The 14,971-nt window shown below is 41.4% G+C and overlaps 1 protein-coding gene across 9 annotated transcripts in view; it reads right to left on the reverse strand.

The window, feature by feature from the left end:
* LOC140895616 (OX-2 membrane glycoprotein-like) overlaps window positions 1-14,971 on the reverse strand; it is a 135,998-nt gene that overhangs the window by 59,406 nt on the left and 61,621 nt on the right. For 6 of the 9 annotated variants that reach the window (XR_012154287.1, XM_073305754.1, XM_073305763.1 and 3 more), the window contains one exon: window positions 4,826-4,857. The exons of 1 other annotated variant lie outside the window; for it this stretch is intronic. Coding sequence is in view for 6 of the 8 variants with exons in the window: in XM_073305754.1 (XP_073161855.1) it covers window positions 4,826-4,857 (32 nt within the window). In the remaining 2 variants the exon portion in view is untranslated. Of the gene's footprint in view, window positions 1-4,819; window positions 4,899-14,971 lie in introns of those variants that run through there. 2 more of the 9 variants (XM_073305849.1, XR_012154293.1) reach the window with 2 other exon arrangements.

Raw genomic sequence — 14,971 nt, forward strand, 5'->3', positions numbered from 1 at the left:
TCCTGGCTAATAGCTATTGATGATCCTGTCCTCCATGAACTTATCTAGTTCTTTTTTGAACCCTGTTATAGTCTTGAACTTTACAGCATCCTCTGGCTAAGAGTTTGGTGAAGAAATACTTCCTTTTGTTTTAAATTGGCTGCCTATTAATTTCATTTGGTGACCCCTAGTTCTTGTGTTATGTGAAGGAGTAAATAGCACTGCTTTCTTATTTACTTTCTCTACACCTGTCACAATTTTATTGACCTCTATCATATTCCCCCTCAAGTCATCTTTTCTCCAAGCTGAAAAGTCCCCCCCCCAGTCTTATTAATCTCTGAAGCTGTTCCATACCCCTAATCATTTCTGTTGCTCTTTTCTGAACCTTTTCCAATTCCAACATTTTTTTTTGAGATGGGGTGACCAGATCTGCACACAGAATTCAAGATGTGGACATACCATGGATTTATATAGAGGTAATATGATACTTTCTGTCTTATTATCTCTCCCTAGCTGAACTGCCTGGGGTCCATTCGGTGAATTAGATTAGGAATGCTTATTTTAAAATGTTTTTCTAACCCCACCGAGCCTTTTTTCTCCATGGATCCTCAGCGGCATGATCCATTTAAGCCAAGAGAGCCAGATCCTGAGATGGCATAAATTGGTGCAGCTCCACTGAAGACAAAAGGAGCAATGCTAATTTACCCAGCTAGGGATCTGGGCTAAGAGTCTATGGTCTGTAAACCCAGAAACCATGAAGGAAAGAAGAAACCAGATGGGATGGGGAAAACTTGAGTCAGAACCCATTGAAATGAGAACAATTGCAATGAAAGCCGTTTCTTAGCCTGGTCTTTGAGATGCCTCATTCTCAAGATGTTTGGCTCTCTGATTTCTTCCTTCCACTGATGTTTTTTTGGCCAGTTTTCCAAATGGCATGCCTTTGTGAGTCAACACCACCATTTCTAGCATCAGATTTCCCATGTTTAGTAATTGGTCTTGGCCAGATGGAAGACATTCACCTACAAAGCCAGAGGCTGCTAGAAATGATGGGGTTTGACTCACAAACGCAGGCTTTTTCCTCTCACTCAGTCTGAAATAATGGCCTAGCATGATTGTCAAGACAGTGGTTCTCATACTTGCTCATAGCATGCAGCACATGTTAATGCCCTTAGGATCAAGGATGCCTTGACTGACTCAGAGTCCTTCCCTCCCATTCATGATCATGTAACACCCTTGTGGTAATTACAGCAACCGCTTACATGGAAAGCATTTAATATTTTAATACAGTTTAACAGCTGTCGTCCCAGCTAGCACCTTGTGAGTAAGCCTGCTCCCTGTGGGCCAAGGATTAGAGTTTGGGAACAGAGCTGGTCAAAAAATTTCTATCCCATGAGAAATTCAGATATTTTTACATTTATTTTCCATCTCAAATCGGGATGAAAAGTTGAACTATTTGTTTGCAGGATGGAGAATTAAAAAAATGTTGATTTGGAAATGTTGATACGCTAGATTTTGGGTTGGTTCAACATTAATCTATGTTTGCTTGCGATGCTACGGGTGCCCCCATCTCCCATTTTTCTCTATTGGCAAAAGGAAGCCAAATTAAGATTGCACAGGCACCCTTCATTCTGCCATTTCCTAACTTCAGAGTGCTTGGCTTTGCAATTTTAATAGTGTTCTTTTAATGTAATGTGTGTGTGATAAATGCTAACTATAAATCACTCATTTATTTTTTGGTTTTGTGTTTTCTCTCTCTGCAGCCATCACTTGTTCTTGATGCTCTTGATCTTACGGCAAGCGCGCAGAGAAAAGCACTACAGTCAAAATGAGGCATAGACTCCATACAGGATCAGGTGCTTCAGAGGAACATGGGATAATCTGACATCATGAAGGTTTCATCCTAAACTACAGTACAGTTTGGTTTCAACCCTGAAGTATGAAGTTTTTTCTCCTTTCCACAATTATTTGTTAGCATGAACTTTAACAGTTCTGGCTATTGTCATTATCTGTATAAATGTCCTATACCTCTTTCAATCTCACTGCATTCTTGGTTTCAACATTATCATGTTGCAATATGTTCCACAGTCTAATTATGTGTTGTCTGAAAAAGTATCTCTCTATCAGTTTTGAATTTATCACACTTTATTTTCATGTAACATCCCTTGGCTAATTACACAGGGAGAACAGAACCTACTCTCTACCTTCGTTCGGCCATTTATTATTCTATATATTTTTATCATGCCCCCTCTTGCTCATCTTTTCTTCAGTGAACAATCCCAATCTTTTCAATCTCTCTTCATATCAGAGTTTTTTCATACCTCTAATCATTTTCAGCTCCCTTTAATTCTGCAATGTCCTTTCTGAGATGGGGTGACCAGTGCTGCACATGAGGCAACACCATTGCATATTCTAACACCGTGGGTTTTTTTTTTGTTTTACTTCAGTTGCACATTGACCAGTGGTCTTTACTGAGTTGAGGTGATACAGTCAATTTAGTACACTGCAATATGTATGAGCAGTTTAAATTTTTTCTTCCAATCTGCATTATTTTACGTTTATCAACACTGAACTTCATCTATCATATTCTCCATTCACGTGAGTCCCTCTGAAGTTCTTCACAATCTTCTCTGCACTGCAACTAAGTAATTTTGTGTCTACACTATCTACCACAACCTCTACCTTCAGATACAAGATCTCCGACACGCCATTATATGTTTTGTTAAATATGCCAGCCCAGAAGTCTCAAAACGTGTATGTCTAAATTTAGGCTCCTGAATCTGTATTTAGACACCTACATGAAGGTGGCCTGATTGTCCAAGGTGGTTAGCATCCGCGAATTCCACTGAAGTCAATGGGAGCTCCAAATACTCTGAAAAACCAAGACGCTTTTATTTACATGCCTAAATACAGATTTGGATGCCTAAATTTAGGCACTCCAGTTTAGATTTTTTGTGTAAAATTTTCAAAAGCATCTCAGTGACATGGGATCCTAAATCCTATTTTCAAAAGCACCTCAGTTGCTTATTACCTTTTATCCTTAAGCTATAAGAAAGTTGGATCCTGGAATGCAGAGAGAAGAAATAACATGAAGGCTAAGGGGCTGTTAAAAATTGTGTACCAAAGTGCTTTGAAATGCGTTTGTGTTACAACAATATTTAAGAAAGTCATAATATAAAGAAACCTATAATAGCTCCTTTCTCCCACCTGTTGTTGGTTTGATCTACTGAGGATGTAAGCTCTTTAGGGTAAGGATTTTCTCTTCCTATGTGAATGTACAGCACCTAGCATAAAAGGGCCCCCATGTAATGTTGATGAGGACCCCTAGGTGCTACTGTTAGATAAATAAAACAGTAATCTGCATGGTACTGAACTGAATCTAAGACCTTGGCTATCAACATGACCGTATGAGAACCGGAATTTTACTCTTTTCATAAAGACCTTATGCTAACATCACATGCAAGGTATTTTAATACAGTAAGTGTCCTATTTATGGAGAGATTTCTCGCTAACAAGTAGGTAAAATTCTTATTCTTTGTTCTCACTTTAATTGAGCAAGACACACAATAGATACATCTGTTTTGCTTATTAGTTTGCATTCATGCATACTCATCTGAATGTGGAAACATGCTTCATTTGAACTCTGTACCTCAATAGACAGTTTTTCCCCTTGTAATTTTTAATACCTTTTTATTCTAAAATAATCTCTGCAGATTCCCATGATTGCTAGCCAAATCTTGCATAACCCATTGGATGAAAAGCCCGTTTTATGGGTCAAAGTGACTTAGTTCAAATCTTTGAAGGGTTATTTTTTAGAAGAAATTCTTTGTAATGGGCCCCATGACTTCTATTCTTAGTGTCAAAATTAATCATTATTTTTTGGTACTTAGTTAGAGAGATAATCCACATTTAGAAAAAAAACATTTAAACAACTTTCAGTCTGAGCAGCAAAACATAACATACAGTAAAGAAAAATTCAGTGCAATAATTTTTGCCTGTGTACTAAATGGAAAGGAGCCAAATGAGGACCATATAGTCAAACTTTTTTGAACTTTATGGGATGTTTAACCTTCAGTATCTGGATGCAAGCCTTCCACCATAGTTTTGGTTCTGACTGGATTGATTTTTTGGTGACAACTCATCTGACAGAGATCTCAAACAGCTAGGACAATGAAAACCTATTCACATGAATGTATCTTGGGGGGGGGGGGGGGTGTTTGCTATTCAGGATCAAAATCTCGTGAGATTGCTTCATTAAATTACAGTGCCTTCCAATCCAGATCAAACCTGAACCATAGCCCACCCCACTGCAGCCAAATTAAAATATTGCCCTGAGCAAAGCATTCCTCTGTCAACCGCTGAACCTGCTAGTATGACATAAGAACTTGAAATGTGTGACAAATGAGATGTGGAACATCTGCAGGGGTTCCGCATGCCACCCTATATTACAGATTATATTTAACTATAAAACATGTTTTGGATTACATTTTCTTACTGTGTGAATTAAATAAACTAGTTCTATCTTGTGGAACCATAAACCCCATCCCAATATGGGTCATCAAGAAGGTCACAGACCTTAAACACAGGCCCCTACGCTTGAGCTAAGGATTAATTTATCTTCTCTGGGCACTGGGCACAAGAGGGGGATGTGACACACACTTTGCTTGTGGGTTACACAATTATCTGTTAGACAGCAGTAGAACATTGGGGGTTAGGAGTCCACAAGCCTGAGTCAGCTAATGTGTGCAATATCCTGCAAAATTCACTAGATTTGAGAGCTCTGGATCCTGGTTATGAGAAGAGGCTACTGACACTGTTCAGTGAAGTATAGAGAGAAAAATTACTGTACCTTGAGTAAACCACAGGGACTTCGGTATGGTTCTGTGAAAACAAAGCAGCAACAGGAAGTCACAGGGGCTCCTCTGGAAATAAAATACAATAGCAGAAGCAAAGTTAAGATTAAATACGCGAACAGCTATCCTACTGAGGGGGAAAAGGTGGCAGCTCTTGGGAGTGAGAAGACACACTCTAGTGAAGACATTTACCTCTGTCTACAATATAGTTCATTAGAAGCAGCCAGCACCCTGAATAGCCCCACGCCGCTTGCTTCCCTTCTGGACTTGTGGCCCCGTAGCACCACGCTGTTTAGCACGCTCCCCACCCAGAAGCTGCTCTGGCCCCCAGAGCTAGCTCCACAGAGAAGTGGTGGGTGTCTGTAGGAGAGAAGGAGTGGGACTTAAGGAATATGAGAAAACGTCTGCCTTAACGAGGGCTGGATTTCCAATTAGGCACATGCTTAGGGGCACCAGCATTCTAGGGGTGCCTAAAAAGTGGGTTAAAAGTTTCATTTTTTACAGAAGACATGAAGGTCAGCTGTAGGTGGGGGGAGGGAGGAAGCTAAAGGTGCTGTGTGTAAGGGCACATAAGGTGGAAATCCAGCCCTGGCCTTAACCTCAGGATTTTTGCGAGAATGGGGAAATTGGTTAAAGAAGGTTGAGAGCCACGCATTTTGTTTTGGGGGGCAGTAGGGTGTATAGGATTTCTCAGACTCTAAGGACGGTTTGTGGCATCACAGCCAATGGTGCCCCAAGTGCCACAGGCACAAACAGCACAACTGAGGAAGTTATAATAAAGCACACAGAGTAAGAACAGAAAGCTGGTACCTGTCCAGTGTGGAGACAGGCTATGATTTACTGAGACCCACTGTTTCCCATAAAGCAGATCAGTTCTTACATTACGGAAGATTTATACGAATGAATATATCTTCCCCAAAATGGCAGAAAGGAAGCTGAGGAAGAGGAGGAATTCACCCCAAAGGAAAAGCTCCGGCTTTTCAGTCTCTTTTGAGGTAGATTTTTAGGACAGCAAATGCCTCTCCGTTGCTACTGCTCTGAAGACTCCAGCCAGAGGGACCCTCGAACAGCACTCCCAGCCTCTGCCCCAAAAGCAGGGAGTGGAGGCTGAAGATAAGATTGGTTTAACTTTTTTTCCTTTAAAAAATTAGAAGGCTGCATTACTTTGTTAAACAAGTATTTCACATGTAGGATTCCACACATTCACCAATGCTTGTTTATTCTGTATGAGCAGTGCAACAGCTCACTTATTTCTAGTGAGGCTCTTTGCCTAAACAATCCTTTAGGTTTTCACAGCTACTTTTCATCCAGGCACATCCTGAAATGTCTTACAAACTATCACAGGACATGCTCTCTTTCTTTCTCTCTCTCCCTCCAATGATACAATGAATCCAATCCTAAATAAGGCACCTAGTTGTCCTCCTTCCAAGGTATAGAAATCCAAATCAAAGTCTTCCCTTTTATGGGCAAATAGACCCCAAAGTAAAAAGCCAGCATGCTTTATAGTCTAAGCACAATGTAGTGACAAAGTCCCTTCTTCCTTTGATTCTAATCTTTCCCAAGAACCAGCCTTTCTCTTCCTCCTTTTGTACATAGCACCTGCGCCTGAGAGGATAATGAGCCCCAGCTGCATTTTCCCCAAGCTACTTAACCACACCTGGTTCCAGGCCTGACAGAATTAAAGGTGTTTTGGTCTTGCCTCCAGGTATGGGGCCACTGTTCAGGCCCCATACCCTCCTCAGGACCAAGAGCAGTGGGTGCTATCCAGGGTTCTCTGCTCAATGTCCCTTTGTTTTGACCCTTTGACCTTCACACCTGCCCTTGTTATATTTTCTGTTGTCCCCCGTAATCATTTGAGTTCCCGAGCTCAGTGGATCCTCCCCATAGACTGGGGGAGGGACCTTTGACCATGAGCCAGCTTGTGCCCACCCACCTCCCTGGAACCCAATAGGACCAAGAGGGGTGGTATACCCTATCACACAAACTACGGGCCAAATTCTCTATCAATCTCATTGACTTCAATAGAGTTGTACTGATGTAACTGAGAGGAGAATTTGACAGTTGATACACTGTCCTCAGGAAACACTTCACTATCACCGCAACTTTATGAGAATTAACAGATCTTTTTCTAACATAGCTTTAAAAAAAGAGAAAACACATGAAATGGTTTTAATTAGATCTTACTGAAAGTGAATTTTCTCACAGAACTTTCCTCTACTAATCTCATATCAGTTGGATCTGTCTCTCTACTAGGAAAAGATATCTGTGTCTACATGTATCATATCATATCAAAAACACACTGGAAAAACGGAGCTGTCTCAGCAGGAAAAAAAAAGCTATTAACCTGAAAACTCATTTGTATATTTTAGAACAAAAAAGAAATTCCGTGGTTCTTTTAATTACTCTTTCCACAGTTGTTATCTAGTAAGAATTGCCCTGTTTTTCTTGGTGACAGAATATGAGTCACTCAGATAAGACTTACTAGTCAAATGTCACCGATGGTGCATTTTTCAGTAATTTCCTTTGTAGCTATCTATTGATCCTGTTTAGGGCATGTCTCCCTGAAAAATGTTTTCACTGCTTTCTGTACATGTCTCTTCCGGTTTCACAAAAAACAATATTTTTACCTAATTTATGTAAACCTCACCTGAAGGATCTGTTGGCCATCTAAGCATATATGCACTTCAATGTCCAACCCTTCGCACCAGGTTTGTCCTCTGCTGACCATGATCTGTATGATGACTCCCTGTGGGCATTCTCCCCACCCCTAGCAAGTGCTCCCATAGATAAATACAACCACATGGAGGTCAGAGCCCAGACATTTCTGTGAATGGTGATGATTCCAATGGCAGCTCTGCCACATTGCCGTTATATATGCAGTGAGCTGGTATACCCAACCTGGGCTAGCATCTGCCTATCTCCACTAGATCCCCTGTGAGCACTGAATTGTGCTGGGATACAGGGGCTGAGGGAAGTGGAGAGACAAAGGACAGACAGAATGTGAGAGAAAAGAGTGACTATGTGGGGGGAGAGTGAGCAGGGAGATAAGAATGGGAAGCCAAGGCAATAAGAAGATAGGGGGAGAAGACTAAAGTATAGGGGAATTAAAGAAATGAACAAAAAATAAAGTGAGATAAAGGAAAAAGAGACCGAAGCACAGAAATATAAAGAAGGAGTGGGGACCTTTTCCCCCCCTTCCCCACAGCTATCAAAATCCTTCTATGCTCATCTCCCTGCCCTTACCCAATGCCATTCCGTACAATCCCCCCCTCACCCTCACCAACAACAGTGTCCTGTTTTTTCACTAATGTTTTCTGATCTAAAATCCTAACCTGATGTTATTGTTTCTTCCTGATGATGCTCACGCACATCCTGACCTGAGAGGTAGTGGGCCACATAATAAGGAGAACAACCCTGTGCCTAGTATGGGACCACTCCAAACCTCCTCCCCACAAAGTTCTGTCTTCAGGAAATTAAATCACACCATAAAGGAAACCAGCTCACGGTGGTGCTCTAACACATCCAGCATGGGGTAGTTCCACCATTGTCTTAAATCTAGTTGCCTGGATCAAAAGGAAGAATTGCTCACCCGGAGCAGCCAAGACAGTAGTCTAGTGTCTGACCTCTTCCTGCATGATAATTTGGAAGGAATGAGCTAGAGCGTGGAGAGAGAACAGCAGAGACTTTCTCACAGGCTTTATTGGGGTATGACTAAAAGGGCAGTGGTTGCTTGGAGTACTTCCCTCAGTGTTAGGGAACAGAAGGAAAACAGGATTCCTGACTTGAATACAATTGGAAATGTTTCACTAAGTTGTGTCTTTTGGCAGAGGTCACAGAAGCTAGTCTTTGCTTGTCTACCACACTAAACATAACATTATATATATGCATGCCAAAGAGGGAGGCAAAACAAAGTCTCCATGTTATTCACCCTTCCAGGATATCTGGCCAAGTTGAGGGAGGTTACCCGCCATCTCATCATTCTGTACAAGCACATCCTCCCCTCCTTGTCTCCTTCTTCCTGGTCGGAGCCCCCTCTCCTTCTGTAATTAGGAGAGTGGCAGTACCTTTGGAGTTTTACCATCTACAGGTTGAAATTCATACTACATCTGGGATGCGCTGCTTAGAGATGGGGTAGTGGCTGGGAGAAAGGGGACTTTTTATGGCAGTGCTGCCAGTTCCTTTGTTCCTAGAAGACAATGCTGTGCCAGTGTTGTACATGTAGATCTTGATGTGGCCTGTCAGTTAGACTTCAGCATGTTTTTATATATATATATTAAATGGGATGTGCAGATGAGAAATAGTTTGTGTGTTCATTAAAAAAATGGTGATATGATGGAGTTCACCAAGATAATATTCAGATAATCAACAAACATGTAAAACCACACTGGTTGTAGTACAGAACATTAGTGTACCCATTGATAACCTTCTGCATGCTGAAAATGTATCACTCATTCCTACTCTTCATTTTCCTATTTCTTAGCCAATTTTTGATCCATTCTGCACTCTCTTATCCTATTTCTACCAAATTTCCTTAATAGCCCCTTGTAAGGGACTTCGTCAATAGCTTTTTGAAAAGCCACATTGGTTGTCAGACATATTCTCTTTTTTCCCTGTTCTACTGAGATGTTTAAAGAATTATAATAGGCTAGAGAAGTATGATTTTTCTTTACCCCTTTCAGTTCCTGTTCATCTAGGTGTTTTGCAGTTCTATTTAATTATCATTTCTACCACATTACCTGGTATGAAATTAAAGTTTACTTGTCAGTAATACCCAGGAGGATCACCACTAACCCATTCAGTAAAGATAGGAACAACTTCTGTCATTCTCTCGTGCAGTAATTGATTTTACTGAGAAAAATGTATATTTTTGTCAGCAACTCACCTACTTCTGTCTTGAATTCTTTCAGAATTCTTGGATGTACATCATCTGGCTGAAGTAATATATTGCTCTTTAATGTGTCACTTTCTTCCAGCATCTTTTGACATAGAAGCATAGAGGTGTAGGACTGGAAGGGACCTCAAAAAGTTTTCTAATCCAGTCCCTTGCACTCAAGGCAGGACTAAGTATTATCTACACCACCCCTGACTGGTGTTTGTCTAACGTACTCTCAGTCTCTAACAGTATCTTAATCTGTATCACCCAAAAAGGAGTAGGTAATCTAAGAGGGATACAAAGATGATATTTAGCATCTCTGCAATAACCTTATTTCCCTTTATTTGCTTTAGTAGTCTGACCAACAAACTGATTCTCTCACAGGTTTTCTTCTTTTGATATACTGAAATAATTTCTTATTTGTGTTTATATTGGAACCATCCAACATGCTATGGGTTGCATGTTAATTCCATCCCTGTATAATAGAGAAAAAGAGACATTTTACATAATAGATCCAAGTACATTAACCATGTGAGAATTATATGGAAACAATCCCCATAACATGATAACTAGTGGTGGGTGATCCTCAAGAGGTTGAGTTTGGGTATTCCACAGCCAGAAACTTTTTGGAAGTTAAGCATCCAGATGCTGATCTGAACCTGCCAGAGTCTGCAAAATTTTACAACATGCAATTTCTGATACAATATTATATCATATATTATATAGGCTGGAACAACAAACAAACAAATTGAACACTTCTGTCACAGCATTTCAGCATTTCCATTTCTGGTGGGAACCAAAAGACAGAAGGCATCCTAATGAAAGCAACAAAATCAATGATAGAAGCTTGAAAAAGCAGCAAGCAAGTACTGCACTATTCTCAGGTTTGCAAAATAGCCACACCACAAAGTGAACAAACATAATATGTCTTCTTTATATGCACCACTGGCTTAGTCCCTGGGTCACCTGGAAGAGCAGCATGGAGTTCTTATCCGTACGCCAAGAAGAGAACCTAGAACACTTCAGTTGGGTCAGTATTAGCTCCCATAAACATGCACACATTTCTCCCCTCAACCCCCCACCATACTTGGATACAGTGCTTGCTTCTCACTGGCTTATTTTATAGCCACACACACATTTGCCTAAGCCACAGAATTTGGGTCTTGATGTAAACTTCTTCAACGTTCAGGGGTGTTCAGATCAGGGGGCTAGCTCAGGCTCAGTTTTAGACAAAGTGATACTAGATCTTTGTGAGCTGGAGATTTTATTTACATTTTCATATAAAAACCCCTTCAGAATATTAGTAAGAAAGGGCCCATAGCCCCTATAGGAAATACTAGCTGTTCTCTCAGGGTGCAAGAGCTAGCTTTGCCGAGGGTTATGAAAAGAAAAAGTATCTTTCACAGACCTGTAATAATGTACGTTAATGACTTGAAGAAGAGCTCCATGTAAGCGCCAAAGTTTGTCTCTCTCTCACCAGCAGAACTTGGTCCAATAAAAATTATTACCCTACCCACCTTGTCTCTTTAAAACTGACTGGCATGGATATGACCCATTTAGTCCACAGATTCCAAAGTGCTCTGTAACCTGTTTTACCAGTTATACACAGAGGTGGGATCTTTATTAAAAATGCTACAGTGTTCTACAGTAGAAGTGTTACTATGGTATTTTAGACGATCTTCAAGCTGCATTGTGCATTGTCCATAGAACAGATACCCTGTTCTTTCTGACAGGTGTCAGAGTGGCAGCCGTGTTAGTCTGTATCAGCAAAAACAACCAGGAGTCCTTGTGGCACCTTAGAGACTAACAAATTTATTTGGGCATTAAATAAATTTGTTAGTCTCTAAGGTGCCACAAGGACTCCTTGCTGTGTTTCCAGTTCTTTCTGCTGGTGAAAATGGGGAAGGAGAAAGAATTCCTTGATCTCAGTACAACCTTCAATACAATGGATGAGTCAGTCCCCCAGGCCCATCTCCATAGACATGTAGGCATGTCTAGTTCCCTTCTATTTTCTGCTCCTGTTTATGAAGCTGTATTTTCTTTCACTCTGGCCCTTGGATTCTGCCTCTCCTTCTCTGCAGTTCCAACTCCCATAAAGGTCCCTTTCCTGTCCTTGCTATTTCCCTCCTCTTCTTGAGGAAAACAAGTACCCACAGCGTGTGGGGGAGGAAGGCGGCAGGAGCAGAGAGGAGGAGAAACATTCTAATGAATAAGAACACAGTGTACTCGTCTGTGTCAGTTTAGCTTCTGACCTTTTGTTCTATTGTCAGAACATAGGGCAGTATTCCATTTAGCTAGAAAAACTTTCTTTTTTTCTTTTTTAAAGAATCACTTATTTTCAGAGAAAGCCATCAATGATTTAAGTGACAGCTCACAAACCAATTAAAACAATCTAGTTTTTCTTTTTTCAGTTCCATAAATGGAAAAAAGCTAGGTGGTTTAGGTATATGCCCAGTTTCAGCTATCTCATAGCTACAGACAGCCAATAGATGGTGCCTCCTATGACACGAACGTTTAACATCTTTTGTGGCCTACAGTGACTGCCTCTGTGACAAGACGGATAACCTGCTTTTCCTCATTATTTTAAAATCAAGAATTTTGTATCTATTTATGGACAATTAGCCACCCTGCCTACTGGCAGCTGGCCCAAATTGATACAGAGAGTGTCAGTGAGACTTTCCATCACATGTTATTTAATCGCTGAATATCAGCCTTCGGGAAACAGGCTAGATCAGCAATCCTGTTTTTGTCTAATGGCTGTCCTCCTCCATGTGAGATAGTCCAAAGCTAAAGATAGCCTTCACACAGCCTTTGAAAGCAGCGCTATAGCTGAAGCAGCATTTTGCTGAAAGCCAGGAACCATGCCACCTAGAAAGGCTAACCTTTACTGCTTACCTGATTCTGCACCTGTCATTCCATTTGTCTGGCGAGCTGGTTTAAACGTGAACATTTGCAAAGGTACCTGGGGGATTTGACACATCTTGCACGCATTTCAATGGAAGATATACAGCTAAGTCCCCTAGACAGCTTTGCAAATCTCAACCAAATATTCTGACAGCAGAGGAAGAGACGAAAATTTCAGACCTCATGTAGTTTAGCACATATAAACAATGGCTCGAGGGGAGCAAAAAAATCTGCTATGCCCTCAGTGAGCTTTTATGTCCAAACTGGTTGTTAACAATTGTGCATTGTATGACTATTATGCGAGCAAACGAAGGAAGCCAAGATAGTAAAATCAGCCTCTCTCTACCCCCACCTCAAGTAGAGGAGGAAGATCCGAAGAGTCAGGGTTAGGTCAGCTTTAAGAAATCTACATCACTTGTCAATAGCCTCAGGGTCCATTGCCTCACTTTAAAATGATAAAAAGACAGCTAACAAAATCCAGACCCAGAATTTGTGCAAATGTATCATCAGTTAGGCATGACCCACCCAAAAAAAAATCTCCAGTCACATTTCCTAAACTAATCTACTGAGCTTTCAGCCAACAGAGACAAGAAATTCCAGCCCACAAGAAGACAATAGCGAGTCTACGTTAAACATGGTGAGATATATATTTGGGGCCAAATCCTTGTATGGTATAATTGGAGCACTGTTGAAGTCAATGAAGCTAGGGTGACTTGTAGGACAGCAATCATGCAGTCTTATATTTTTAAGACACAAAACATTATTCAGGACAGTTAGGCCATCTCCTAAGCTACTGTAAATATTGGTGTAGCTCCCCTGCCCTGCAGCTATAACTGAAGGCAGCATCACTGAACAATAATAGTTTTCAATTCATTTCTCTGTGACATGGAATTAAACATTTATTAAATCCAAACAACATTTCTGTTTCAATGGAACAGATATTGTAGTGTAGTCTAGCTGCTGGCAGGGCCAGATTAACGCAGAGGCTTTAGACGCTGCAGCCCAAGGCCCCGGGCTAAGGGGGCCCCAGCGCAGCAGGGCTCAGGCAGCCTGCCTGCATGCTATGGCCCCATGCTGCTCCTGGAAGCGGAAGGCTTCTGGAACATCCCTGCGCTCCCTGTTATAGGGAAGGAGGCAGCTCTGCATGCTAGCCCCGCCCCCAGCACCGTCCCCGCAGTTCCCATTTGCCGGGAACCAGGTGTGGGCAGTGCACGGAGACATGCTGTCTCCCTCTCCCCAGGGGCATGCAGAGACGTGCCAGCAGCCGGCTGTTTCTGGGCACGGTGGCCATGGCATGCAGGCAGGCAGCCTGCCTGAGCCCTGCTGCACCACCCACCAGGAGCCGCCTGTGGTCAGCACCTCCTGGCTGGAGCCAGCACCTCACACCCCCTCCTGAACCCCAACTCCCTGCCCCAGGTCAGAATCCCCTCCTGCACCAAACTTCCTCCTAGAGCCCGCACCCCTCACCTGCTCCTGCACCCCAACTCTCTGGCCCAGCCTGGAACCCTCTCCTGCACCCAAACTTCCTCCATCTAATAATATAACAGTTGTTCTAAGGTAAGAAGTAGGCTATTTTGAATTAACAACTATATTCTACATGTTTTAAGACTGGAATGTAACCAGAGAACGGCTTTATGCTAATTAAAAGGCAAGTTTAGTATAGCGTTAATATCTTCGATGCCATAATTGTGATCATTTTGTTTTAAGTTAGGAAAAAGACTTGTATACAGGGGCCCCACAAAATCTAATAACCCCGGGCGCACAGGAGAGTTATGCAATCCCCATGCTCTTGCCTTCTGTAATCATTTTACCTCTAGATTCTTTACAGTTAACAGAGTGGCAGAAGCAAAAGCTGTAGTATTTGCACTGGGAAAAAAAAAAAGCAAGAGTTGTACAGACTGGTGCTAAACTACAAACGTTTAAAATAACGTGGTAAAACCAACATTGCAAACTCTTTTTGTTATTGTGGCTGCAGCGATTGCATTTTTAGTCAGTTTGTCACTAGAAGTCCCTTGTAGTTTTTTTTTACTTTAAATAATTTTGCTGCAGTATAGCAAGCCATCTACAATAGTAATGAGACACACTATTGAATAAAATAATGTCTAATCCCCTGACAGTACACTGCACTGTCAGTGAGAAAAAGATATCCTCTTTTAGTTAGCAAAGATGTTCATTCTTTTGCAACTGCTGAGAAAATTTTTCCCATGATAGGACTAACATGCTAAAAATAAAGATTGTGATAAAAAAACAGACTAGAATCCCTTATATTGATTTTTAGGAGCTATTTTCTCCATTACAGACAGTTTAACCCCTTTTTAGGTTTTAAGACCAGTTTAACATTTCTTACCCTAATTTCTTTTGCCAA

The sequence above is a fragment of the Lepidochelys kempii genome, chromosome 1 (assembly GCF_965140265.1).
Source record: "Lepidochelys kempii isolate rLepKem1 chromosome 1, rLepKem1.hap2, whole genome shotgun sequence".
Classification (NCBI taxonomy): domain Eukaryota; kingdom Metazoa; phylum Chordata; order Testudines; family Cheloniidae; genus Lepidochelys; species Lepidochelys kempii.